Source organism: Oryctolagus cuniculus, chromosome 1, assembly GCF_964237555.1.
Source record: "Oryctolagus cuniculus chromosome 1, mOryCun1.1, whole genome shotgun sequence".
In the NCBI taxonomy this organism is placed as follows: Eukaryota; Metazoa; Chordata; class Mammalia; order Lagomorpha; family Leporidae; genus Oryctolagus; species Oryctolagus cuniculus.
This window is the reverse complement of record NC_091432.1, coordinates 53,904,195-53,931,123: the sequence shown is the minus strand read 5'-3', so window position 1 is coordinate 53,931,123 and position 26,929 is coordinate 53,904,195. Positions and strand designations below refer to the sequence as shown.

Genomic DNA, 26,929 nt, shown 5'->3' with positions numbered 1-26,929 from the left:
GGGAATGTTACTTAACCTCTCTGAGTTCTAATTTCCACATCTGTAAAATAAGTGCAGTTGGGGGAATAAATGAGATGATGCTTATGAAATACTTACTACAGCACCCAATAAATGTGAGGATTTATCCTGTAGCTTAGTAGAAGGGAAGCTCAAGAGATGCTTGTTAAATAAGTGAACTGGCTCTCTGTAGATTGAGTTAGATGATCCATGGATAACAACTGCTGAAGGTCCCCAGCCCACAGCCTTTCCACACAGTTCCTAGTAGGTCCTGCGGGCAAAAGACTTGAAACCTTGACATTCAATCTTGAAGTCACTTCCTAGAAACAAAGACCATGTGATATGGAGTGGCTGGGTTATGAGAGCTGAAAGGTCTTTCTAGGATTCTAGGTCCTAAGGAAAATTCTAGAAGAATTCCATCATCGAGACTGATGACCTGTTGAAGTTCTAAAGCCTCATACCTGGATGCATTCCTACAGAGAATGAAGGCTTCTGCCTGCATGTCCGCGGGATGGGTGACACATCGGCAATGTCCCTAAAGCCTGAGCCCACATGTGCTCCTAAGGAATGACCCAGATTCCTCTGGCAGGGTCCCGAGTCAGGCCTGTTAGGTCTCTATTCCTCCCTTATGGATTTATAACCATTTAACAAGCAAGTATTCAACTTAACCACAGTAATTGAGTGCCCATGGACCAGTATAGCAGTAATATTTCCTAAATGCCATATTTGTGTCTGCCAGCATTATAAAGAGATCACTAGTATGCCCTCATCCGTGTTTCTTTTTTTAAAGACTTATTTATTTATTTGAAAGGCAGAATGACAGAGAGAGAGGGAGAAGGAGAGAGGGAGAGATGGGGAGAGAGAGATCTTCCATCCACTGGCTTACTGCCCAAATGGTTAGAACAGACCAAAGCCAGAAGCCAGGAACTCATCCAGGTCTCCCACATGGGTAACAGGGAACCAAGCACTTGGACCATCTTCCACTACTTTCCCAGGTGCATTAGCAGGGAGCTGGATTGGAAGCAGAGCACCCAGGACTTGAACCAATGCTCCAGTAATCTGCTGCACCACAATGTTGGCTCCTAATTTTTGGTATATAGAAAATAAATAGAAATTAGCCCAATTTGAACATTTATTTTATATACACAAGATGTGTATATGTACACACACACACACACAGGTTTTCAAGCAGTACAAGGGAAACACACATGAAAAAAAAATCATGGATTTCAAAATCTTTTTTGCACCAAAATAAATTTTTATCTTTTAATTCAATTTTCCATGAACTTTTTGAAGTCCCCTCATGTATATTTAAAACAAAGTACTGTATGCAGAAATAATTTCTGATAAAAGTAATCATGCTGATTTATGATCGTATAATTGGCATGCTGATAATAACAAGCATGCTATCACTGGGTACCTCTCCTCTTGTTGAGGTGTTCTGCAAAGGGCTGGGCCCGATTTAGCCCCTTCACATCCATGCAAGGTAGGCATTTGGTCCTCCTCACTCACCTGAAGAGGAGCCTGGGGTTTTCCAACTGTAAGACCAGGCTGCAGCTCACACGGCTCAGCTGGGCTCCAGCGGCGCCTCTGTGGCTCCCGGACCAGTGCTCACCCTTCAGGTCATGGCCGCTTCTCTGACCAGGTGTATCCTGAACTTTCCAACAGGTGGAGCTGACCACACCACCGCTTCCCCTTTCTCTGAAAAGCAACGCCTTCAAGATTCAGACCTCTGTTTCACACAATTTTGAATCTTCTTTTTTCTTTCCTTGTTTAACCACCCCAGGCACACACACACAACTCAGTGATGGTCATGCTGCATTGGTATGAGCAATGAGACCCAACTAAGTGCTATGTTTTTAAAGATTTATTTATGTATTTGAAAGGCAGAGTTACAGGTAGATAGAGAGGGAAAGAGAGAGAGCTTCCATCTGCTGGTTCTTTCCCCAAATGGCTGCAACAGCTGGAACTGGGCTGTCTGAAGCCAGGAGCCAGGAGTTTCTTCTGGGCCTCCCACGTGGGTGCAGGGGCCCTAGCGCTTGGGGCCATCTGCTGCTGCTTCCCCAGGTGTATTAATAGGGAGCTGGATTGGAATGGGAGCAGCCAGGGCTTGAGCCAGTGCCCATATGGGATGCCAGTACTGCAGGCAGTGCTTTATCTGCTATGCCACAATACTGGCCCCTAAGTACTATTTTAGATTGTTAACTGGTTTTCATGTAGTGAAAGAGTTTGGCTCTCTGTCTCTCCCAGGCCCATCAGCCCTGGGCTGTATGGTCACACCCATGTAAGCATCATTCTTGTATCATTCCACCCCTCCACTAAACCTAGCCAGCACTCTCACCTACATACCCCCTGCACACACACACACACACACAAGCTTCCCCATGTAGCACCTGCTAGCCATGTGTGGCCACTTTAGATTACTTTCAAATTCGTTAAAATTAAATAAAATTTAAAATTCAATGCCTTATTCACATTCGCCTCATTTCAGGTGGCCTGATGGCCACTATGGCCAGTGGCTCCTCCATCTTGATCAGGAAAGTTATAGCTCATTTCCATCAAAACCGAAAGTGCTACTGAAGGTGTTATCCTGGAGGCTGAGCCATAACCAGGACCCATTGCTCGGAGAGGGCAGAAGCCTATGACAACATTTTGGAAATTTCAACCCCATTTTTCTCAGTCTGATTTTTTCTTCTCTTTGTTTTCATAGGAGAACAAGATGCTTAGAAAAAGAAGGAAGCTGGAAAAAGCAACCAAGCAGTTGGCTAAGCAAGAGGAACTGAAACGACTCCATAAGGCTCAGGTCAGACACGGACTTGAGATGAAGAGGTGGCCCGGAGCCTGGGACACTGGGGTCCTGGGGATCTAGACCAAAAGCCCCTTGGGAGTCTGCTTTATCCTGGGGGAGGCCGCTGGGCTGAGGGCAGTCTTCTCTGAGAGACCAGGCGTGTGGTATCTGAAAGGCCTGGCTCAGTCCCCAGCGGGACTGTGGGCCCTGCAGAGCCAGAGGGGAGCTGGCCCAGCCCAGCCCAGCCCTGTCCACCTGCACAGGGAGCCAGCACATGGCCTTGGGAATCATCCTGGGCCTGACGACCTCGTGGCACTGGTTTTAGTTTTGTGCTCTATGAGGACAGAAGCCCTCCACCAACCCTGGGGCAGCATCTCTGCTGCACAGCTGACCGCTGGGGGCTGACTGCTCTTCAGGATTAGTTGAAAGCGCTGCTCTCCAGCATGCCAGTGATAGACTTCCAGCCTTGCTGCTGACTCCAAACATTCGTGCTCTGGGTGCTCTGCCTGCCTCGGCCACAGACAGCAACGTGAAACAGAGTCGCGACAGGCTCCGTCCCCCTGCGGACCCTACCCTAGCCCGGGGAGAACAGTTGGGGGTTGCAGACACGCCCACGTAGGATGGCCACTCCTGTTGATGCAATAACAGAGCCTTAGAGCCCTCTCTCCAGCTCTGCCTGCAGCTGGTCACACCATCCTGTGGATTGTCTCTGGCAAGAAGGCAGTCACGTAGTGGCCTCCGTACCCTTCCCAGGAGCTAAGGCAGGAGCTACCCTCATCTTGTGGCAGGGCATACTCCCACAGACTCCCGGAGCTAACTCAGCAATTTCTCCTCCTTGTCTTCTCACTGCATACAGCAGGTGTCAATTAGAGAAGGATTGGAGCGGCCTTTGGGTTCTAACCTGCCAGCATCCACAGTGGCCCCTTGCATCTTGAGACATTTACCCTTTGGTTCTGAAGAATGAGCACCGGGTGACCCTGCTAGGGCAGCCATAACAGAACACCACAGCCTGGTGGCTTAAACAGCAGACGGTTATTTTTCTCACCATTCTTGAGGCTAGGAGTCCAAGTTCAAGGTGTCACAGGCGTGGCCTCTCTCCCCAGCTTATAGATGGTTGCCTTCCTGCTGTGTCCGCCCATGGTCTTTCTGTGTTTACGCGTGGGGGTGGCAGGGACAGAGGAAGGAAGGAAGGAAGGAAGGAAGAAGGAAGGAAGGAAGGAAGGGAGGGAGGGAGGGAGGGAGGGAGGGAGGGAGGGAGGGAGGGAGGGAGGGAGGGAGACTGAGATCCCTGGTATCTCTCCCTCTTCTTTTAAAGGCACGGATCCCATCAGATTAGGATCCCGCCCTCATGGCCTCATTTAGCCATAATCACTTCCTTAGAGGTTCACACTCCAAACACAATCATGTTGGGGGTTCAGGCTTCAGCCTATGAATTTAGAGGGGACAGAGACATCAGTCCATAGCAACCACATGGCCGTGAGTGCACAGTAATCAGTAACAGAGTCATTGAATTTTCCCTTCTTTGGTGATTCTGTGCCATGCCAGAAAGAGATGGATTTCTAAAGATTTAATTGACTTTAAAAGAGAGACAGAGAGGAAGGGGGCATGAAAGCGCAAATCATTTTAAAAATAGAATTTCCGTCTCTTTCAGATGACGGGCTTGGGGGCTTAAGCACTTGCTGGGACAAGAAGAGCCAGGGGGGCCACTCGGGCCCCACCCCTGCGGCGGCCTCTTCTCAGGGTTGAATGTGCCTGTGGTTGCTGGGGAGACTCAGGAGGCTGTGGGGTTAAGGAGGAAGGGGAGTGAGATGGAACTGAAGTAAGGGGAGGAGGAACAGACAGCTGACAGTCCCTTTAACTGACCTGTTGGGCCAAGGGTGTGCCTTTGGGCAGCATGGGGTCTGAAAGCCGATAACATTGATGGGACAAACAAAGGTTACGTAGGAGAAGCTTTCACTAGGTTTCCTTCCTCGTGTGCACAGCAGTAAAGTAGCCAGCAGGGAGAAGAACTATAAATACACACCCAGTCGTGACTCCAAACCTTAATAGGTGTCTCTGATGAGTCTAAGGGGAGTCAGAGGTTGTGCCCTGGTGTTGTATCCTAACGACCTGTCAGTAACAAAGTGACAGTACACGTCTGCAGAGAAAGGACCCTGGGCAGCAGCCGTGGTGCAAGGAGACAGCAGGTGCAGCTTGTAGCTAAGGGAGCGGAAGAGTCTGAAAAAGCAGCAAGCCCAGTCTCCTGCCCCCGCCCCCCACCTCTCGGGAGGCGTCTGCTGGTTCTCCTTGGGAAAGCGGAGTGAGTGTGCGCTGTCTGCCCCAGGAGCCCCTGCTGCACTCTGGGAGGTGGCTGCAGCTCTGGGCACTGGTGAAAGGCCGCGAAGCTATGAGGACCGCCCCCTCCCCGCCCAGCCCAGTATCCCTGTCATAGAGGACATCTGTGCATCTGACCTTCGCAAGGGGGACTGTTTTAGCATCCATCTGGGATGGACGGAACATATACCTTGCTTGTGTTTCATAGTAAAGAGGGGAGCCCTCAGGTCTAGTTTGGGAACTTCAGAGGTTCTTGTCCATCAGTCAAGGCAGTGACATCCCAAGTCAAGTACTGCTTCCTCCTGGAGAGCAAGCAGCAGACCCAGCCCCTCATGTGACTCAACACGTAGAGAATGCCCATGTGATGTGTGATCCCGGCATTGCAGGCCATCCAGAGGCAGCTGGAGGAGGTGGAGGTGCGGCAGAGGGCTTCGGAGATCCAGGGCGTGAGGCTGGAGAAGGCGCTGAGAGGAGAAGCAGGTATGGCCCAACCCGAGCAGACTGAGCAGCAGCCATGGGTCTCTGTCCATGGGCTGAAGCTAGTGCTGGCCTGACCTTCTGGACAAAACAACGAGACAGGGTCAGCTGCCGAGCATTCTGTGGGTATAGAGATGGTGTCAAATCTACACCTGCTTCCCACGTTTAAATCAAGGGCACTGATCCACCTGTAGGCCTTATAACTGGGTTGCTGGTCTGCTCAGTCTCCCTTCCAACTGGTGTTAAATGTTCTTTGCAAGTCAGAGGTGAGGATACATTCAGGACACAGACTGAGGTGTTCAAACCACGTTGGTAGCAATCCAAAGCCCAGAGTTGGGGTCAGAGTGTTGGTGTCTCTGTTTACTGTCTGAATGAGCTTGGGTCAGTCACTTTACAAAGCTTTGTAAACTTTAGGCTTCTCATCTAAAATGAGCTGAATTAAAGACTAATGAAGAAATGATATATAACACTTCTGTTAGCATATTTCCTGATCTAAGGCAGGGGAATAAATGGTGATAGTCCCACTGATAGCTTCAGATTCTTAGAGCTCCCTAGCGGCGCCGGCAAACCGGGTTCTAGTCCCGGTCGGGGCGCCAGATTCTGTCCTGGTTGCCCCTCTTCCAGGCCAGCCCTCTGCTGTGGCCAGGGAGTGCAGTGGAGGATGGCCCAGGTGCTTGGGCCCTGCACCCCATGGGAGACCAGGAAAAGCACCTGGCTCCTGGCTCCTGCCATCGGATCAGTGCGGTGCGCCGGCCGCAGCGCGCCGGCCGCGGCGGCCATTGGAGGGTGAACCAACGGCAAAGGAAGACCTTTCTCTCTGTCTCTCTCTCTCACTGTCCACTCTGCCTGTCAAAAAATAAAAAAAAATAAAATAAAAAAAAGAAAATGCAGAAGCCAAGCACAAGGAGACAGGAAATCTCCTAACCCATGAGCAATGACTTAAAGACTCTGGCGTCTTGGGAACCCAGCAGCGGTGTGATAACGAATTGGAGGGACAATGAATTGGTGCGATAGCAAATTGGAGAATTTGCTGGGCTGGGACAGGTGTTGTTTCTTTAGCTCTGTGATGTCTTCTGCTTTCTGGGTGTGAGGTGTATAACATATAACATGTGATATATATATATGTATAACTAAACCCCAAAACACACATCTCTAAGTGCCGCAGTGTTAGCAGCCTATTCCTGTCAACCCAGTGAAAGATCAGGGTCTCAGTTACTGTGAAAGTCGGATTCTTTGCGAGTTGATGCTATCCAGGGCAGATCTGGATCTCCTGGGGCCTGAGGCTCAGTCCAGGTCACGCAGGCCAGACTGGGAGGGCCACTCCCAGAGCCTTGCAAGGGCAGAGCTGGAGGCTGGGGGCTGCAGCTGCCTGAGGTGTCAGAGCAGTGCTGCAGGCCAACTTTGCCCACTCTGCGCCTCAGTTTCTTTGTTTGTAAACTGGGAGTGGTGATCAGACCTGTTTGTGCTGTTGGGGGTGAGGATTAACTAAGACAATTCACGTGAACCCCCAGCACAGGGCCTGGCTTGGAGTAGCTGATTTGTTAGTATTCACTGCTTTTCTCACTAGAATGCACTGTCCGTTTCCCTGCAGAGCTTACCAAACGCGCCCAACAGAAGTGGGCTCCCTCACAATACTGGTGGCTCTCGCTGCCTGTCCCTGCAGCTGCCAGAGGGACTTTTGGTGAAAAGAACTTCCCTTGCAGCTCCCCAACCCAGATGGCTCTGGCACTCATCTTTAAGAATCTGCTGATTTCAACGGGAGCGTTAGACATGAAAAGGATGTGCCAGGAGAGCTAGGGCGTGCTCCAGCAGGTGGCATGATGGGAAAACTGGCGTGGCAGGCATCAGAGGGCCCTGTGTTCAAGTTCTGCGCTGCTCTGTCAGGCGGTACAGTCTTGGAAAATCAGTCACCCTCTCTAACCCTAGATTCCTCCTCTGAAAAATGTGGATCATCTCCATTTTGAGAATTGGGGGTGCTGGCGGGCAACGTTTCTACCAGAGTGCATACTGCATTGTAGGCATAAAAAATGACCTAAATAGGCTTTTACCAAGTATTATTAAATATCGAAAATATTACTAGTATTTTATGATATTAAGTATTTTAAGATATAATTATTTTATTCATTTATTAGAAAGAACTATGATAGAGTGTGTGTGTGTGAGAGTGCTCTTCTATCTACTTGTTCACTCCTCAGATGGCTGCAACAGTCGATGCTGGGCCAGGCTGATGCCAGAATCCAGGAACTCAATGCAGGTCTCCCATATGGTGGCAGGAGCTCAAGTACTTAGGCCATTCTCTGTTGCTTCCTGGGTACATCAGCAGGAAGCTGGAATGGAAGCAGAGCAGCCGGGACTCGAACCCGCACTCAGATATAGTATGCTGGCACTGCAAGTGGTGGCTTAACCCACTGCACCATAACACCAGTCCCAAGATTTATCTTTCTTTGTTGCTTAAAATTAAAATTATACAAACACAGTTTCTAAAGCTTCCGTAAATTCCTGTCATCCCTACTTCATCCCTAATGTGTGTGTTGGGTGGGAGGGACCTATCTGAAGTCATAGTTAAACCTGGCCAGGGGGCCAGCGCCATGGAGTCGAAGGCGAGGCTTCTGCTTGCAGTGCCGACATCCCATATAGGTGCCAGTTTGAATCTCAGCTGCTCCACTTCTGATCCAGCTCTCTGCTAATGCACCTGGGAAAGCAGCAGAGGAAGACCTGAAGGCTTTGGCCCCTGTACCCACATGGGAGACCCAGAAGAAGCTCCTGGCTCCTGGCTTTGGCCTGGCCTGGCCCGGGCTGTCGTGGCCATTTGAAGAATGAACCAGTGAATAGAAGATCTCGATCTCTCTCTCTCTCTCTCTCTCTCTCTCTTTCACTGTTTCTCTTGCTCTCTTGCTCTCTTTGTATCTCTGCCTTTCAAGTAAATAAATAAATCTTAAAAAAGAAAAAAAGCTAGCCAGTGTGAGGTGTCGTCAAAGGCGCACTGAGCCAGCCAGAAGATGGATTCCATTAATTCCCTTTCTGTCCCTGGTAATTCAATTCCCCTGTTGAGTTTATGGGCCTTTTTCTCCTTGACTGTCCTTGTACAGGTGACAGAGGCAGCTCATCAAGGGGCAGTCAAGTCAGGGAGCGTGGCCTCAAAGCAGGCATCAAAATTAATACACTATAACTTGTAATAACATTTGTGCAATAAGAATATTCCTGTGCGGTTCAATTTTCTATTCAGTCCCTTTAAGAGATCGCCCTGTTGCTTAATGAATGACCAATGCTTATTAGGTTAAGTCGTATTTGAGCTGGCCTGTGCTGCTTCGGTTCAAGTGATTTAATGGGAATTATTTAATAGGTATTATTAGGATAATTAGAAAATGATCACAGTTAGGCAATAATATTGAGCTATAAAGGTTGTGAATAACCAAATTTGGAGACAGGCCTGAAAACATGAGTTGTCTGCGACAGTTATGCAAGGCTTCTCTAATAATTATGTGAGGCAGCCTGAAAGGGTCTTTTGTTCCTGGGAGTTATTCATTAGGTGGGCATTGAATTAGAGGAACATGCGGGGGTGCAAGACGGAGGGCCAGGACGGCTGAGGAGCAAAACGAGGCTTTGATGAGCTCCTAATTGTCGTGACAACAATTTCTGCTTTCTTTTTTCCCAACAGTCAGAAATAAGCTCCCCCACCCGCCCACCCCCGCAGCTAGGTTTTCCCCCAAAGAAAAACAAAAGTGTGACAGTCCACCCCAAATGACAAGTCATTCTACGTGGCCGTGTGTGTGTGTGTGTGTGTGTGTGTGTGTGTGTGTGGTGTCTGTGATAAAGGGGGCAGAGTCCCCTGGAGTCTTGGCTACCAGATGAGGGCCCCGACCCACAATGGCGGATTTTCCAGGAGTCAGAGAGGAGACCAGGCATGGCTTTGCCAACTGCTTGGACTCTGCTTGCCCGACGGCCTATTTGCTACCTGATGGTTTGTGGGATGTCAAGGAGGTGGTCAGAATGACATCACGAGGCACCGTGGAGTACCCCAGCTGAGCAAGGGACCAGCATTCTAATTGCCATGGCCTGGATAACAGAATCTGCTTTCTTCCAACACCTGGAGACAGACAAAATCAAATAAAAACTGAGCACAGTTAGGAAGTAGAAAGTGCTTATGCCCCAGGAGGTGTGAGAACTATTCCTCCCTTACAGCTTGCCCAGCTTTGGGGAAGATTCATCAGCTGGTGTCTGCCTTGAGCTTCTTGCCTTTTTTGGAGCCAGATGGATTTTCCTTCCCGGGGATTGCCGGGCTGACAGAGGGCGCCGGATGTGCACGGCTGCCAGCAGGTGGCAGCAAGAGCACATGGGATGTGAGGGAGCGCGCCTAGTACCTGGACAAGGAAGAGGGGAGTCCTTTGGCTTCTACTCTGGTTTTCATCCAGACTGCTGAGGAATAGGAGCGAGAATCTCCTGGATAATATAGCAGTGAGGAGTCCTGCGAACAGTGTGGATGTCTGGAGTTCGAATCCCTGGGTAGGCATCGTACAACAGTGACCTACCTTTCTGCCAACTTTCTTGTGCATACAATGGGACTAATGATACCTACCTCATAGGAGTGATATAAAGGAAAGGTGAAATGAAACAATGTTATAAACTACCGAACAGGGGGTCTGGAACATAGTAGATATTCAGGAAGATTCACTCCTTCTATTTTCTGTTAATATCCCTATCTTTCTAGAACACAGATGGATAGTTATTTCTCAAATAGTATATATATATTGTACATTAATTTACAAATACACTATATTATGATAGCATTATATCCTATACTCCCTAGGAGAGATTTAAGCTGACCTCTATGATTATGTATAATGCATGAATTTCACATGCCTGGTTCATGTAAGTTCATCTCAGTGTATACTCATATTGCTAACCCTACCACGCCCAACCCTAACCCCAACATACACATACAAAAAACAACAACAACACAGTAAAATCGGCTTCACAATGAGAGGAGCACACTGGTTCTCCAACAGTAGCCCATACTGTTGGGAATGGATTTTAGGGGATAGGTATCCACTGGGTAACCATCTGTAACTACTTGTTCTCTAGAAGTATTGAAAGGTACAGGATTGTACCCTCTGGTCGGTCACTGCCTGTGGCTGGATTCTGTACCTTCAGAGGTCAGCCGAGAAGGGGAGGGTGGGGTTCCCTCCGTGATCCTGGAGGAGCCTGGTTGTCTGAACACAGATGGCCATAAAAACGGAAACACAGATAATATCATTTTATCACACAGTATAACAGGATATTGTCAGAGCCTTACAGAGCCCAGCCAGGAGAAACAAGACTCCAAAGTTGATAGTTAAGCCGCCAGCAAGGGGTTTGGGTTGATGAACTACAACTCTGTAGATGCCAAAAACAAATGACAAAATTGAGTGCTTCAGAGCGAGGGATGTAATGATTCACTGCACAGCAAATGGCAGGAGCATCACCGTGGTGGCACAAGTTGCCTGTCCCCGTGTCCCACGGTGTGACACGATAGGCCTGGCTGGCACCTGTGGTGGTTGTGGGTTGTGCCACAGCTAAGGAACTTAGGGCAAAGAACTCAGCAGTTTTCATAGCGAGCAGTAAAGGAGCCCATCCCCCCTGCCCAGGAAGCAAGCAGTGCAGCGGTCACGCTGTGCTATCCTGACCTACTTCTCAGAATTACCCACCTGACCAGTAGATAGGAGTAGCCCAGGGTCAGGTGACGATGGAACCCTGTATTGTGGCATGCTTAGCAGGAGCAGAGATGCTCATGGTCTGTAGAAGACAGCCTAATTCAATAAATATCACAAATCCACTCGTTACATATTCACTTCTTTCCCGATTCACTGGACACTGCAGGTCCATGGCCTCTTTATAAGCCAAATACTGAAAAGGCCAAGGCAACCTTCTTACACTGATTTTTAAAAAAATAATATGGAAAATTGAAATAAACAAGGGATAAAAGGGCAGGTATAACCACAGATGCAGCAAAAAATTCAAAAAGAGTAAAGAATATAGTGGGGGCAGTGTTGTGGTGCAGCAAGTTAAGCCACTGCCTGTGACGCATGCATCCCGTATGGATGCCGGTTTACGTCTCAGCTGCACCACTTCCGGTCCAGCTCCCTGCCAATCTGCTTGGGAAAGCAGCAGGAGATGGCCCAAGTGCTTGGGCCCCTGCCAGCCACATAGGAGACCCAGCTGAAGCTCCCAGCTCCTAGCTCTGGCCTGGCCCAGCTCTAGCTGTTACAGACATTTGAGGGAGTGAACCAACAGGTAGAAGATCTCTCTCCTCTTTCTGTATCTCTGCCTTTCAAGTAAATAAATAAAGCTTTTGAAAAAAATATTGTGAGCACGTCATTCCACTAAATTCTAAATTTGGCCCTCTAAAGGTGAATTAACAAGCACCATACTGAAAAGTTGAAGAGGAAAACTATGATCTTTTCAGTAGGAGAAATTCATGTCACAAAAATTCAGCATAAAAACTTAGTTAAAAAGACAGTAAAACATGATAGAATTTTCTTAATTTGAAGACTGTCTTCCAAAACCCTGAAGCAAACCTCATTGTTGAATGTAAGTGTCCCTCTTTAAATCAGTGAAAAGATAGTCTCCTGTGGTTAGATCTTCGATCCTACATTGTGCAGGAGGGCCCAGCCAGTTCACTAAGACAAGAGGTGGGGCAGAGAGCATAAAGTTTGCAAAGGAAGAAACAAATTTTTGTTTCCAATTGATAGGATTTATCCACTTAGAAATCTCAAAAGAATATACAAATAAATCATGTAAGATAATAAGAACCTTTATCCCAGGGGCTAGCATTATGGCGCCATGGGTTAAGCCACTGCCTCCCACACCAGCATCCTATATGTTCACTGGTTCAAGTACCTGCTGCTCCACTTCCAATACAGCTCCCTGCTAATGTGCCTGGGAAAGCAGTGAAAGATGGCGCAAGTCCTTGGGCCCCTGCCATCCATATGGGAGACCCAGATGAAGTGCTTCGTTCCTGGTTTTGGCCTGGTGTAGCCCTGGCTATTGCAGCCATTTTGGAGAATGACCCAGCAGATGGAAGATCTTCCTCTTTCTCTCTGTGTATCTCTCCCTCTCTCTCTCTCTGCAACTCTACCTTTCAAATAAATAAAACAAATATTCCAGTGACTGCATCTAAGACCAAGCTAGAAAAATCAATTCTATTTTTGTTTCTTAGCCTCGAGCACCTAGAAAATGAAATAACAGGAAAGATATCACCTGGAAATGTGAAGGCCTAGGAGAAAATCAGGCAGCAGGTGTGGCCCACCTTTATAGAGCCAATTGTGATACTGTGCTGAAACTTACTAAAGGGACCACATGTGCTCTGACACCTGTGAGCATGTGACCTAAGCTGGCGTAGCATTGCAGATCACAGGTGATGGTGATTCCGAAACAACTGATTTTCTATACCCACCCCCCAAAAAACCAAATCAGTTCATAAACATGAAAGACTTCCATGTGGAAAATGAAACTCGAGACATGAAGAAGAGTCTTTTTTGGCCTCAAGTCAACAGACACCATGAAAGAAATGAAAAGAAAAACTACTAATTCAGAAAATACATCTGTAAGCAATATGATTGAAAAAGAGTATTACAGACACTCATAAACCAGTAAGAAACAGGGAGATGACCCAATGAAAAATGGGCAAGTGATGTGAACATATATTTCACAGAAGAGAATGTGAAGTGGCTAACAAACATGAAAAAGATACTCTCATCTCATTAGTAATTAGGAAAATACAAATCCACACTATAATAAGAAACTCTAAAATTAACAAAATTTTAAAAATCTGATAATACTAAGTCTTTGACATGGATTAGGCACAAGGGATGCCTTTTTAAAATATTTCTTTTATTTATTTGAAAGAGTTTCAGAGAGAGAGACAGAGAGATAGGTCTTCCATCTGCTGGTTCACTCCCCAGACGGCCAAAATGGCTGGAGCTGTGCCGATCATGAGCCAGGAGCTTCTTCTGGGTCTCCCACACGGGTGCAGGGGCCCAAGGACTTGGGCCATCTTCTACTGCTTTCCCAGGCCATAGCAGAGAGCTGGATTGCAAGAGGAGCAGCCAGGACCAGAACCGGCGGCGCCCATATGGGATGCCGGCACTTCAGGCCAGGGCTTTAACCCACTGTGCCACAGCACTGGCCCTGGGATGCTTTTATTCAAGGTTACTAAGAGCATAAATTGTAATATTTTGGAAAAAAATTTGACCTTGTGCTATAAATCTGAATATTTACATACCTCCAATTCAAGAATTTCACTCCTAAGTGTATAATCCAGGTAAACCGTCCTGTGGACCAGAAGACATATACAGGAATGTTCATAGCAGCATCAGTCCAAACAACAGAACTCCAAGAACAACCCAGATATCTATTAATAGGAAAATGGATCATTTGTGTCACTGAATTATATACATCCAGTAGTGAATGAACATGAGTGAGCAGCATGGATACATTTTTAGAACAAAATATTGGGCTTAAAACAAGCAAGTTGTAGAAGACTACAGTACCGCACGATACCTTTCAATAAAGCTTAAAAGCAGGAAAAACTTTGTTTATGATGAATGGGAACATAATTATAAACAAGACACAAAGTGGTGTAGCAAGGCAGGACTGGCATGTTTGTTCTTCTGCAGAAGCCTGGCCCTCAGAGTGGAACGGTGAGCTAGCAGTGACCTTGCGTTTGTCAAGGCTGACTCGGGCCAGACCCACGGCGTGACTTTTTAGATTATCATCATCGTATGTAAGGAACCTGTGGGAGGTGGAGGTACCCAGAGCTCCGGTACTGAAGGCTGCGAGAGCCTTGAATGAACCACGGCTGTGGATGAGTGCCTGACAGCTGACCAGGCGCCAGAGGAGGAAAGGCGGGGCTGCCCCCAGGCCTTGTGGGAAAGGCCGCAGATCCTTAGCACAGAGCTGGGGGCGCTGACTGCAGCTCCTGTGTTGCCCTTTCATGCCTCAGCTCCTCAGTGAGCATGTCCGTCAAGAGCTTTACCAGAAACACAGCCAACACCAAATTAGGACTTCTCACAGATCCTGAGGAGGTTCAAATTCACATCCAAAGAATTAGACGGCAAAACAAGAATCAACTTGGAAAAGCCACACACCAATACACAATCAGAAAAGTATTTGGTATTACCTACAAAAGGAAATGGCTTTTTCAAAAACCGCTTTAGGGCTGGCGCTGTGGTGTATTGAGTTGAGCCTCCACTTGTGGTACCGGCATCTTATATGGGTACTGTGGTTCGAGTCCCAGCTGCCCCACTTCCGATCCAACTGCCTGCTGATGGCCTGAGAAAGCAGTGGAAGATGGCCCAAGTGATTGGGCCCCTGCACCCCCATGGGAGACCCGGAAAAGCTTCAGTCTCCTGGCTTTGGTTCAACCCAGCTCCAGCTGTTGCAGTCGTTTGGAAGTGAACCAGTGGATAGAAGATCCCTTGGTCTTTCTCTCTCTCTCTCTCTCCCTCTCTCTCTGTAACTCTGCCTCTCAAATAAATAAATTTTTAATAAAAAATACTTTAAAGAATGGATTGTGCATTTGTTCTATTATTATTCAGGGAAAATAAGCTATTGACCATTAGATATTCGCCACCCTGAGGTTAGCAAGAACAAAGATTTACCAGGCTTGGTGGTTTCAGCTTGATCGTGGAGAGTTATTGAAGATTTTCAGTGTGGAGTGACAATTTGCTTTGCATGCGTGAGAGCTCTCTTGGGCAAAAGTGGGTCAATATAAATGACTCTATTAAAAGTTGTTTTGTGTTGAGTTTTGATTATTTCACCTTAGCAAATGGAAGACTTACATTTTGTCCAGGAAAAGGCATAGTATGAGGGGAGAGGAACCAAGCAGAGGGTGAGAGTGTGGGCTGGGTCACAGGGCCGTTCTGTTAGCTCAGAGCCTACTTGCCTCCCGGCTACACCACTCTAGATGCAGCCTGATTCTGAGACGGAGGAGTCACAGGCCTGCCCTGAAAGGGCTTTTTAACACAGCACTACCCCGGGAACAAAGAAAGATGTGTGACTAAGCAAACCGTCTGCATAGACACTGTGGGAGTCTTCCTAGGAAGTAGTGCTCCACTCAGCCCTGAGACCTTTTTTAGAAAAATTTAAGTGAGTCAGAAAATAAGTTATTATTATTTTGGAGTTTTTGTTCACCTGAAGTTAAATTGCAGTTGAAGTTCATCTGTGTATAATCAAGTCAAGGGTTCCACTCTAGCTGAGTGTGAACAGGGAACAGAGGGGGCAGATGCTGTGGCATAGTGGGTAAAGCTGCCACCTGCAGTGCTGACATCCCATATGGGTGCCAGTTCAAGTCCCGGCTGCTCCACTTCTGATCCAATTATCTGCTATGGCCTGGGAGAACAAGTCCTTGGGCCTCTGCACCCACATGGGAGACCCAGAAAAGCTCCTGGCTCCTGGATTTGGATCAGCGCAGATCCAGCCATTGCAGGCATCTGGGTAGTGAACCAGCGAATGGAAAACCTCTCTGCCTCTGCCTCTGCCTCTCTGTAACTTTGCCTTTCAAGTAAACAAATAAAATCTTTAAAAAAAAAAAAAAAGCGGGGGGGGGGCTGCAGAAAATAATCCATGTGGAACTTTAGAGCTAAACACTACAAGAAATGACAAGTAAGGACAAGTGCAGTAGTGCAGTTTATTGAATGGTTACTATGCACCAAGCATAGTGCTAAGCACTTTGCATGCACCTCATTTAATCACGGAAACCAATGTATGAGGAGGGCGTCCCCATTTTTCACAGGGGGAAACCGAGGCAAAGAAACATGAGTCACTTGCCCAATGTCACACAGGTGTAAAGGGCAGAGCCAAGGCTGACTGATGTCAAAGCACACGTCCCCTTTCACTTGATATCCACAAAGGAGAGGCAGTGATGACCTGGAGTTCATCGGGACCTGCAGGAAGGGGATCTGACGATAGCCGAGAGGTGATGGACATAAAGGAGGAGCATCTCCTGCCTCGCTGGTGTGGAGAGCAGAGTCCACCCATCCCGGACACTCTGGTAGAAACCCTAGACACCTGCATGTGACTCCACATCCAAATACCCCCAAAGCTCCTTGAGTGCCGAAGAAAGGAAGACTCTAAAAAAAAATGGCTGTAGCCAATAAAGTTGCAAATCATTCCATTAAGAAAAGAAAATTCAATTAACTGAGTGACTGAGTTGAACTGTGCTTGTTGAGCACAGCGCCCGCAGGTACCATCGTGGTCTTGTAGGACACTCTCTAGGGGAGTAATCTTAGAAAAACCCGCAAAATTGAAAAGGGGGCATGTGGTCAGGGTTAAGCTCTAGCTAGAACCGATGGGTGTTATACAGCAAAGAGGCTGAATCTGAAAAACACAACAAAATACTCTGAAGACAGCAAGAGAGTGCCTTTAAAGCTGTTTCCTTTGGATTGAGAACAAGAAGGGATAGGCCCAGGGCTCGTGGCAGATGGTATAATTTAGACGATGAGCAAAGGCATAATTTTCTCTCTTTTTTTATTTTTATTTATTTATTTATTTATTTTGACAGGCAGAATGGACAGTGAGAGAGAGAGAGAGAGAGGTCTTCCATTTGCCGTCGGTTCACCCTCCAATGGCCGCTGCGGCTGGCACACCATGCTGATCCGATGGCAGGAGCCAGGTACTTCTCCTGGTCTCCCATGGGGTGCAGGGCCCAAGGACTTGGGCCATCCTCCACTGCACTCCCGGGTCACAGCAGAGAGCTGGCCTGGAAGAGGGGCAACCGGGACAGAATCCGGCACCCCGACCGGGACTAGAACCCAGTGTGCCGGCACCGCAAGGCAGAGGATTAGCCTAGTGAGCCGCAGCGCCAGCCCAGAATTTTCAACTCTCAGCTTTTCTGTTTTCTCTGTCAAGGAAAATGGTGCTCATCTTAGAAATGTTAAACAAATATCTAGAAGAAATTGAATCTGGATAGGTGAGACAAACAGGAGAGCTGTGGATTAGGATGTGTAAGCCCAGGTGGAAGGGGGAACAGCATCTCAGATGTGGCGTTGCTCAATCTGAGTTTGTTGAATGAACGGAATTGAATCCCTGCTGTTGAAATAACTTGCAGACATAATCTCAGTCTGTGAAAACTCGTGGAGAATTCTGGAACCAAAAGACTAGAGATGAGCACGCCTGGGAAAGGCACATGAATTCTGATCCTTGTCAGAATTCTGGAAATGATTATTTAAGAAGCTACGTGTTTAGAGAGAGATGTAGGGGCCCAGCATTGTGGCGCAGTGGGTTAAGCTGCCACCTGCAATGCTGGCATCCCCCCCATGAGTACCGATTCAAGCCCCAGCTGCTCTGCTTGCAGTTCAGCTCCCTGCTAATGCACCCGGGAAAGCAGTAAAAGATGGCCCAAGTAAGTGGGCTTCTCACCCATGTGGGAAACCCCACACGGAGTTCCTGGCTTCTGGCTTTGGCCTGGCCCAGTTTCGACTGTTGGGGCCATTTGGGGGGGGCGGTGAACCTCTCTCTACCTCCCCCTCTCTGTAACTCTGCCTTTCAAATATATAAATAAATCTTTTTATTTTTTTTTTCAAAGAACCCAAAAGATATTTAGAGATGAGTAGGAGCCATTAGTGTTCAAGAAACTGTAGGGAACAAATGTTACTTCCCTTCCAGAACTGTAAGGTTTTCAGTGCCCATGAACATGGTGCATATATATATGTGTGTATATATATGTGTATATATATATATATATGTACAGTTTAGTTTCAGGAAAGTATTTTCTTATCAGAGTTTCTTATGATTGCCTCAGGGACAAGACATAGCAATGTGGGCTGATGATACCAGGTTGGGTGTCTTGAGCCTGCTTCACTCAAAGGCTGAGGAAGGTCCCTAATGATGGATGAGTTGGCTCTGTTCCTGAGCCAGCCCCATCTGACATTTCATTTTTCAATCTCATAAATCTCATATTGAAAGGTACAGGATGCCCATTTATCAATTCTGCAGAAATCCCAGAGCTAGGAGAAATGCTAGACAGAACACTCAGAAGATACCTAGTCAGCTAGATGGAATATTCAGAAGATTTCTCCATGATAAGACACAGGCAACAAGATGACGCTTAACAAAATACATATAAAGTCTTTTTTTAAAAAATATTTTTCATTTATTTGAAAGAGTTACAGAGAGAGGAGGAGAGAGAGAGAGAGGAGGTAGAGAGATCTTCCATCCACTAGTTTACTCCCAATATGGCCACCACAGCCAAGACTGAGCCAGGCCAAAGCCAGGAGCCAGGAGCTTCTTCTGGGTCTTCCATATGGGTGGCAGGGGCCCAAGGACTTGGGCCATCTTCCACTGCTTTCCAAGGCACATTAGCAGGGAGCTAGATGGGATATGGAGCAGCCAGGACACTAACTGGCACCCATATGGAATGCCTTAACCTATCATACCACAACGCAAATACCATAAAGTCTTTTTAAATGTTTATTTTCAGGGCCAGCGCTGTGTTGTAGTAGGTTAAGCATCTGCCTATGGCACCGGCATCCCTGCATATGTCTGCCCTGAATATATAGTGTGAATTAAGTGTAGAAAAAGATCAGTTGCACAGATAGAACTTGAAGGCATCAGACTTAGCCATCTCTATTGTGGAAGGACCAGAGTTCACATGCAAGTTAAGAGGAGAGCTGCAAAAAAAAAGACGGCTGCAATTCTTGGGCACAGGACGAATGTGTGAGGGGATCTCTCCATCTGGGCTGTGGATATTTGATTCTGCACTCTTTTGTTAGATCCTGGAAAAGTAGGTAGCAAGCAGAGGTGGGCAGCTGTCATGTGACAGCATGACAAACCATCTGGAGGGGTTGACTATGGAAAATCCAAGTGCAGTGAGTTGTGAGACCTGTCTTCCAATATATGAAGGCCTGTCATCTGAAATATGTAGTTACATGTTCTACATTTTCCTCCAGAGATAAACACCGGCAGCAATGGTTGGTGGCCAAGCCGAAAGGCCAATAGAAAAAAGATTTTCAATACATAAAGTACACAGCCAGGCAGAGGGCTTCCTGGCCAGCAGAGAATTATCCTGGAGACAGGAGGGAGTTGAGGGAGCACCTGCATGGTCTCTGTGGCTGGACCACCTGGCCCCTGAGCTTTCTTCCATCAGCAGTCAAACGTTGCAGGATTGAGACTGACGGCTGCAATTTACTGAGCTCCCGTTATCTGCAGGACTGAGTCAAGTGCTTTGAGTACTTCATCCCACTGCAGGTGAGGAGACTGACACTCAAGGACACAATGTTAATTGCTCGAGCCCACACAGCAGTAGGTAGAAGAGTAGACATTTGGTCCTGAGTTTAAAGTATATGCTCTTAACTTCTGTGTTGTGTCTGATCTCTGGTTGACACACTTCATTTTTCATTCAACAACGAACTCCCTGGAATGCCTTGTTCTTGATCTCCTTTCTCCCTGGCTTTCGGCTGAGCTCAGCTGCTGCTTCCTTCCTGAGGCCTCCCCACACTTCCTCCACACGGAATTAATTGCTGCCCTTCTGTGTTTCCATAGTAAGGGGCACATGGTATTCTGTGTGGCTGTGCATGCTGGTTTTTCCCTGGGGACTGCAAGCTCCTAGGAAGAAAAGTTTTCTGAACCACTGGAGCCAATGTGTACTCACCTCTGTCCCTTAGCACCACAAACAATACTTAGAAAATGTCAGCACTGGGGCTGGCGCTGTGGCATAGCAGGTAAAGCTGCTGTCTACAATGCCAGCATCCCAAATGGGTGTCAGTTCACGCCCTGGCTGCTCCACTTTCGATCCAGCTCCCTACTAATGGCCTGGGGAAAAGAGCAGAAGATGGCCCAAGTGCTTGGGCCTCTGCCACCCATATGGGAGACCTGGAAGAAGCGTCTGGCTTCTGACCATCCGAAGAATGAACCAGTGGACGGAAGATCTCTGTCTCCTACTCTTTCTATGACTCTTTCAAATCAATCAATCAATCTTTTTTTAAAAAATGGAATAAGTAACTAAATATAACTTTAAAAAAAGAATACTGGTACCCAGTACACTTATAATTCTTCTGTTCACTCATTCATTCAAGAAACCCAGGAAAGAATACCATCTATTTCCTTCCCTGTTCTCACTGCCCTTTAATCCATCCCATGTATCATCCTCTGGTATATCATCTTCTGACTATACCACCTTTAACATCCCTTTATGTTCTGCAAAGTACAAATGCCTTCACGTGGCCCTAGGGGGTCTCTGTGGTGAGATCTCAGGAAAGTTTCAGGCCTTGCCATCACCTCTCCAGGTCCCCTTAAATCCTTCCCAGTCTCCAGCTCCACGTCTTTTTTTCCAGTCCCCTTGTTCTTCCTTACATTGTTTCCTCTTTGTGAAAATTCCCTTTTTCATTCTCATTATTTCCTCTCAAAAGTGTTCTCTATTCTTCAATACTACTGCTCAAAACCCAGGTCCCTTAGTACCCCAACACCTGCCCTGACCAGAAAAGCCCTCTCTCTTTTGTATTTTTTTGTTGCTTTCTTGTGACAGCTTTCTTTCTTTCTTTTTTTTAATAGAGACAATGACTCATTTATTTGAGAGGCAGAGTTAGAAAGGAGAGAGAGAGAGAGAGAGAGAGAGAGAGAATATCTTCCATCCACTGGTTCACTCCCCAAATGGTTATAAAGGCCTGGAATTCCATCTGGGTCTTCCACCTAGGTAGCAGGGACCCAAGCACTTGGGCCATCTTCCCTACATTAGCAGGGAGCTGGATTGGAAGTGGAGCATCAAGGACTTGAATCGGTGCACCTATGGGATGCCAGTGTCTCAAGTAGTGGCTTAACCCACTGCACTACAGCTCTGGCCCCGACAGCTTTTCTAATGTTCTACATTTTTTTAAAAGATTTATTTATTTATTTGAGAGGCAGAGAGAGAGGGAGAGACAAAGATCTTCCATCTACTGGTTTACTCCCCAAATGCTGCAATAGCTAGAGCTGGGCTGATCTGAAGCCAGCAGCCAGGAGCTTCTTCCAGGTCTCCTACGTGGGTACAGGGGCCCAAGCACTTGGGCCATTAGCAGGGAGCTAGATTGGAAGTAGAGCAGTTGGGACTCAAACTGGCACCCATATGGGATGCCAGAGCCAGAGGCAGAGGCTTAACCTACTAGGCCACAGTGCCACCCCTCTAATGTTCTATTTTATGCTAACTCTTTGAGTCCATCATCCAAAAGATTATTAGCAATATCATTTGTGGTAGGTGCAACGCTTTACTGTTTTGTGATATATAATAATACATAGCACTATATTCCCAGTGCCTAAGGCAATACCAAACACATAGGAAGTATTTGATTAACTGCTGTTATTGAATGGATGGATGGATGGATTGATGGATCAGAAGTCAAGATTTGCATGTTAGCACCGATTTGCCCATAAAATATTTCATTCTGGGCAATGCATGTAGATATCTTTGGGTGTCAGTTTTTCTATAAATAACAAGATGATCAAGGAGCCAGGAAGAAAAGGGAGCTAAATGTTATGAAATACTTGTTTTGTGCAAGGTAACATGCCAAGGGCATTATTTATCTTATATGATGAAGAAGGAGGGAGGGAAAGATTTATACAACAGCGAAGAGTGTGTGTTTAGGGTAAGGCACACTCCTAACATCTCTTAGGAATTCATGTCCTACCTCTAAGTTACTGTAAATTTGGGTTCTTTTAACCTCTGATCTTGTAAACCTCTGTTTCTTAAGTTGTCAAGTGGTAATGCCAAGAGAATCTACCCGTGAGGTTTTCTGCGAGGGTTAAGTGAGGTGCTGCTTATGAGGCCCATGGCCCTGGGTCCGGCACATAATCGATGCATGATAAGTAGCAGCTCTTTACTGTGTTATGTGGGTGTCATATTATTCCAGTTTAACCAGTGGTGAAGCATTGGCCCTGAGATGTAAAGCAGCTTGCACAAGGTCAGACAAATCTGCTTCCCCCTCTGCCTATGGGACGCACTGGTATAAACCCATCCAGAATGGCCATGCATCCCACGTTCTCACTGCAGGGTGAAAGGGCACAATTATCACCTCTCTGTTGCTACTTCTCAACTATGACAGATTTTAACATTGTAGTAGCCAAACATGTAATATCTAATAGTGAGTATCTAAGAAGCATTGTAAATTTTCTCATGGTTATTCTGAGTTTTTTTTTTAAGATTTATTTATTTGAAAGTCAGAATTATACAGAGCAAGGAGAGGCAGAAAGAGAGAGAGAGATCTTCCATCTGCTGGTTCACTCCCCAGATGGGCACAACTGCCATAGCCACGCTGATCTAAGGCCAGGAGCCAGGAGCTCCCTCTGGGTCTCCCAGGTGGGTGCAGTGGCCCAAGGACTTGCGCCATCTTCTACTGCTTTCCCAGGCCATAGCAGAGAGCTGGATTGGAAGTGGAGCAGCCAGATCTTGAACTGGTGCCCATATGGGATGCCAGCACTGCAGGTGGCGGCTTTACCCGGTACACCACAGCACTGGCCTCCGATTATTCTGTTTAAAAAAGGTTGAAATCTAAGTTGTAAGTATATATGGATGTAACTTTCTGTCCATAAGACTCAAAGCTAAAAACATTGTTTTCACCATTTGGCTTTGTGCAAAAATCCAGAATGCTGTATTCCTCTATGAGCAATTCTGACATGAGCTCCCCTGATCCAGGAAGAGAGCCACATACCTTGGGAGTCTTCCATAAGCATTAGGGTAGGCAGTGGGACAAGGAGACAGTAACTGACAGCCAGCATTTTCTTTGGCAAAGGATATGATGCATATATACCTAAGAATCTTACACAGGATGAACAAGGAGACAGAACAGGATCTGCTGTAGTAGAACGTTAGTAGCGGCATAAACCTCTGGAGCTGAGATAGCCATGCCCTAAATGTCAGGATCGGCCCCAGAGCAGGCACAGGTGGATTCTGTTTGCCATGCCCATGACCTCGAGGCATCAACAGGGTGTCAGGGAGCGGCTGCCTGCTGAGCCCTTCTTGCTACAAACACGGGCTGTGCTAAAGTAGCTCCAGGGCAGTTTGATCCTGGGGAGAGAAATGCCAATCTAACCCATTTGCCTTTGATTCCTTAAGCAGATTCAGGCACACAGGATGAAGCACAGCTCTTGCAGGAATGGTTTCAGCTGGTTCTGGAAAAGAATAAATTAATGCGATATGAGTCGGAGCTACTGATCATGTAAGTCTGGCCACACAGGTAACCGTGCGTCCTGAAAGCAGAGGGGTGGGCCGGGTGGGGGACGGCTCACCCTCCTGGGCTGAAGTCCCAGGATTTTTTCTCCTTGTGCATACAGAGTAGTGATTGAGGCAAATTGATATTTTACGTCTTGCATATCATGCTGGCATTAGAACAGAGAGTCTTCCGTTGTCTGTTTGCTCTGTGGAGTCCAGGGGCTAAAGGAGATTTCAGGAAATGAGTCTGAAGCTGGAGGGCCTCTGGATAAAGGGTTTCCGATCCAGCCCTGTCCCCCAGGCCCTTGCTAAAAGAGCAGTCACAGTGGGGAGGGCTGTGTCTGGGTCAGAGGAATCGTGGGAAGGGCTCTGTGAGCTCTTCCTGGCCGCTTCCCTGTGGCTTCCGAGACGAAGGACTGAGCTCTGTCCCCATGTCCCCTTGGAATGAGGGTTGCAACCTGGCTAGGAAAAGTAGAGTGATCGCAGCACACACTGAAGAAGTCCAAGGTCACCTCTCCATCCTTTATGGGCAAAGGAAGGAAGCACATGCTAGGAACAGGCCAGAAGTCTGGGTCTTCAGGAATTATCTGTTCTATTACTGTTTTTCAGTTGACTCGGCTCAATTTAGTAATTTGCTTACATCCACTTGTCTACAAAGCCCTTGTCATACAACCACACTGTGTGCATTGGGGCCAGCTCTGGAAAGTTCACACAACAAACATTTTTCGAGCATATTCAGTGTGCCAGGAACTAGGCTAGGATCTGCGGAAATAAAGATGAATATGGCCACAGTCCCTGTCTTCTGGGGTCCTGTGGTTTCAGGGGAGGAAGATATGCAAATACACAGTGCAGTGGCCAAAAGAGAACCTGGCAAGACCTCCTCGGAGGTAAGCGGCTGGCTCAGAGCCTGCCTGAGAGAGCCAGCGAGGCGATGGCTGTTGCCACCGCTGTTCGGTGATGCAGCTTCCCTGGGAAGTGCACCAGGATTTCTCTCCCAAAAGAGATCAAGTGGGAGAACTCAGACACGTGAACCAAAGGCGTGGCAGAACTCTGTTGAAGGATAGGCATTAGTCCGGAAAAAGACCAAAATGGACAAGATGGGTATGTCTACCCGAGTCCTTTGGGAAGCAGACATGCCGAGACAGAAGTAGAAGCACAGTGGATTCATGGGGACAGTGCCTGTGAAGCAGGAGGGGAAATGGATGCGGAAGTACGAGGGAGGTCTTCAGACCCCAGCGAGCTTGTGCTCCATGCTGTGTGTTCTTTCTTTGAAGTGCTTGGGACAAGAAGTGTTTCAGATTTCAGAATTTTGGATCATTTGCATAACCTTGACCAGCTGAGTGTCCTGAATCCAAAAATCCAAAATCTGAAATGCTCTGAAATTCACTTTTGAGCCTTATGTCTTTTTTATTTTGGAATACCCTGGAGTTCAGGTTTTTGGATTGAGGATGCTGTAAAAAGAGAGGAGGAAGGAAGGGGAACTGGACAGAAGGAGCCCAGAGACGGTGCCTCTCTGAGAGAGTCTTGGCCAGGCCGGTGGGAGCAGGGATCGCCATCCCAGGAGATCCATGGCAGGCTGGAAGGCCCAGCTCCTACACTTCTGCCGTGCTCAGTGGCTGGGAGTCTGCTGGGGAGACTGTGGCCTTCACCTGACATGGGAATGGGTCTGTAACAGCAGGCAGCTCACAGCACTCCTCCCAGGAAGTTCTGTCTCCAACCAATATCTGAGCAGTGTCCTCCATTGGCCACCACAGTGGGCCAAGAGAAGTTCAGTGTCAATAACACAGGCAAAATATTGAACAGGGCAGTGTCCTTGGCTCTGTAGTCTTGACTGTTCCTTCCACATCTCCTACACCCAGAGGGACAGCAGTCTGCACCTGACTGCTCCATCCAGACAAAACATCTCACATTAGTGTCCTTTTTTTGTTCTCTTGTTAATCACACGGAGAGATTTGGGAGTTCTTAGAGGCGAGGCTTGGGGTCATGTTGCTCCTACAAGAGAGAAGAATTGGAAATGGTCATCACTTCTCCCCTGGACTGTTGTAAGACATTTCTTCACCATTCTCACCTCCAGCTCTTCCCTAAAGGGTGGACTGGAGGGCCTTCCAAAAGCTGCCTACTGAGGTCACAGCACTGTCTCTAGTTCAGCACATCAGTAGTCTCTCTAGGCAGCTGGAGTGATCCCCGCAGCAGCATAACCTTCAGTTTAGAGGAATCCAAAAACCCCACTTCTAATAAGGAGGAAAAAAAAATGTAGCAGCTGCTGTCCACGGGGTAATTTGTCAGTGATTCCACACAAATCCCCAGTGCTTACAAAGTGTGAACATCCTCCCCTACCAGGGCCCAAGAACTAGAATTAGAAGATCATCACAGCAGATTGCAGCAGAAGTACAGAGAGAAAATGCTCAAGGAGCGTGAGTACGGGGATGTGCTTTGGGTCCTCGCGATAGACTTTTTTCCTAGAAAGGCATCTGGGAATAGAGTCCCTTCCTAGCATTGGCCGACCCACCTGCCAGTGGGAGGAAAGTTCAGAGGCAGCCTCCCCTTGGCCAACCACAAGCACAGCAAGCCCTTCCTTGGCTTCATTCAGTGGTACACACCACCTGTACCTGTCGGAAGCAGCGCAGATGACTCCAGATGTGAGGAGCCTCTACCAAGAGAATTGTTCATTGTCTCGCTGGCTAAATAAGGAATACCAATACCGGAACATGCCTGAATTAGCCAACCATAGCATGCAACTCGGATCTCATTTGTGCAATTTTTTTTTACGTTTTTTTTTTTTTTTAATTTGACAGAGTTATAGACAGTGAGAGAGAGAGAGAGAGACAGAGAGAAAGGTCTTCCTTCCTTTGGTTCACTCCCCAAATGGCCAGTGCTGCACCAATCTGAAGCCAGGAGCCAGGTGCTTCCTCCTGGTCTCCCATGGGGTGCAGGGCCCAAGCACTTGGGCCATCCTCCACTGCCTTCCCAGGCCATAGCAGAGAGCTGTACTGGAAGAGGAGCAACTGGGACTAGAACTGGCGCCCATATGGGATGCCGGCGCCACAGGCGGAGGATTAACCAAGTGAGCCACAGCACCAGCCCCTCGTTTGTACATTTGATAAAAAATTTAATTTGCTTTGTTTCAGGATAGTAAAATAAATACTACTAAAGACTCTATTAGCCATCCTTGATCCTGTTTTTTTTAATTAATTATTATT

General features: G+C 47.4%; 1 protein-coding gene across 9 annotated transcripts in view; it reads left to right on the top strand.

Annotated features, from left to right (window-relative positions):
- MICAL2 (microtubule associated monooxygenase, calponin and LIM domain containing 2) overlaps positions 1 to 26,929 on the top strand; it is a 226,177-nt gene that overhangs the window by 193,440 nt on the left and 5,808 nt on the right. For 7 of the 9 annotated variants that reach the window (XM_070073245.1, XM_070073243.1, XM_070073241.1 and 4 more), the window contains 4 exons: positions 2,708 to 2,800; positions 5,485 to 5,578; positions 23,634 to 23,736; positions 26,070 to 26,143. In XM_070073245.1, the coding sequence (XP_069929346.1) occupies positions 2,708 to 2,800; positions 5,485 to 5,578; positions 23,634 to 23,736; positions 26,070 to 26,143 (364 nt within the window). The remainder of the gene's footprint in view (positions 1 to 2,707; positions 2,801 to 5,484; positions 5,579 to 23,633; positions 23,737 to 26,069; positions 26,144 to 26,929) is intronic. The other 2 variants (XM_051824713.2, XM_051824773.2) reach the window with 1 other exon arrangement.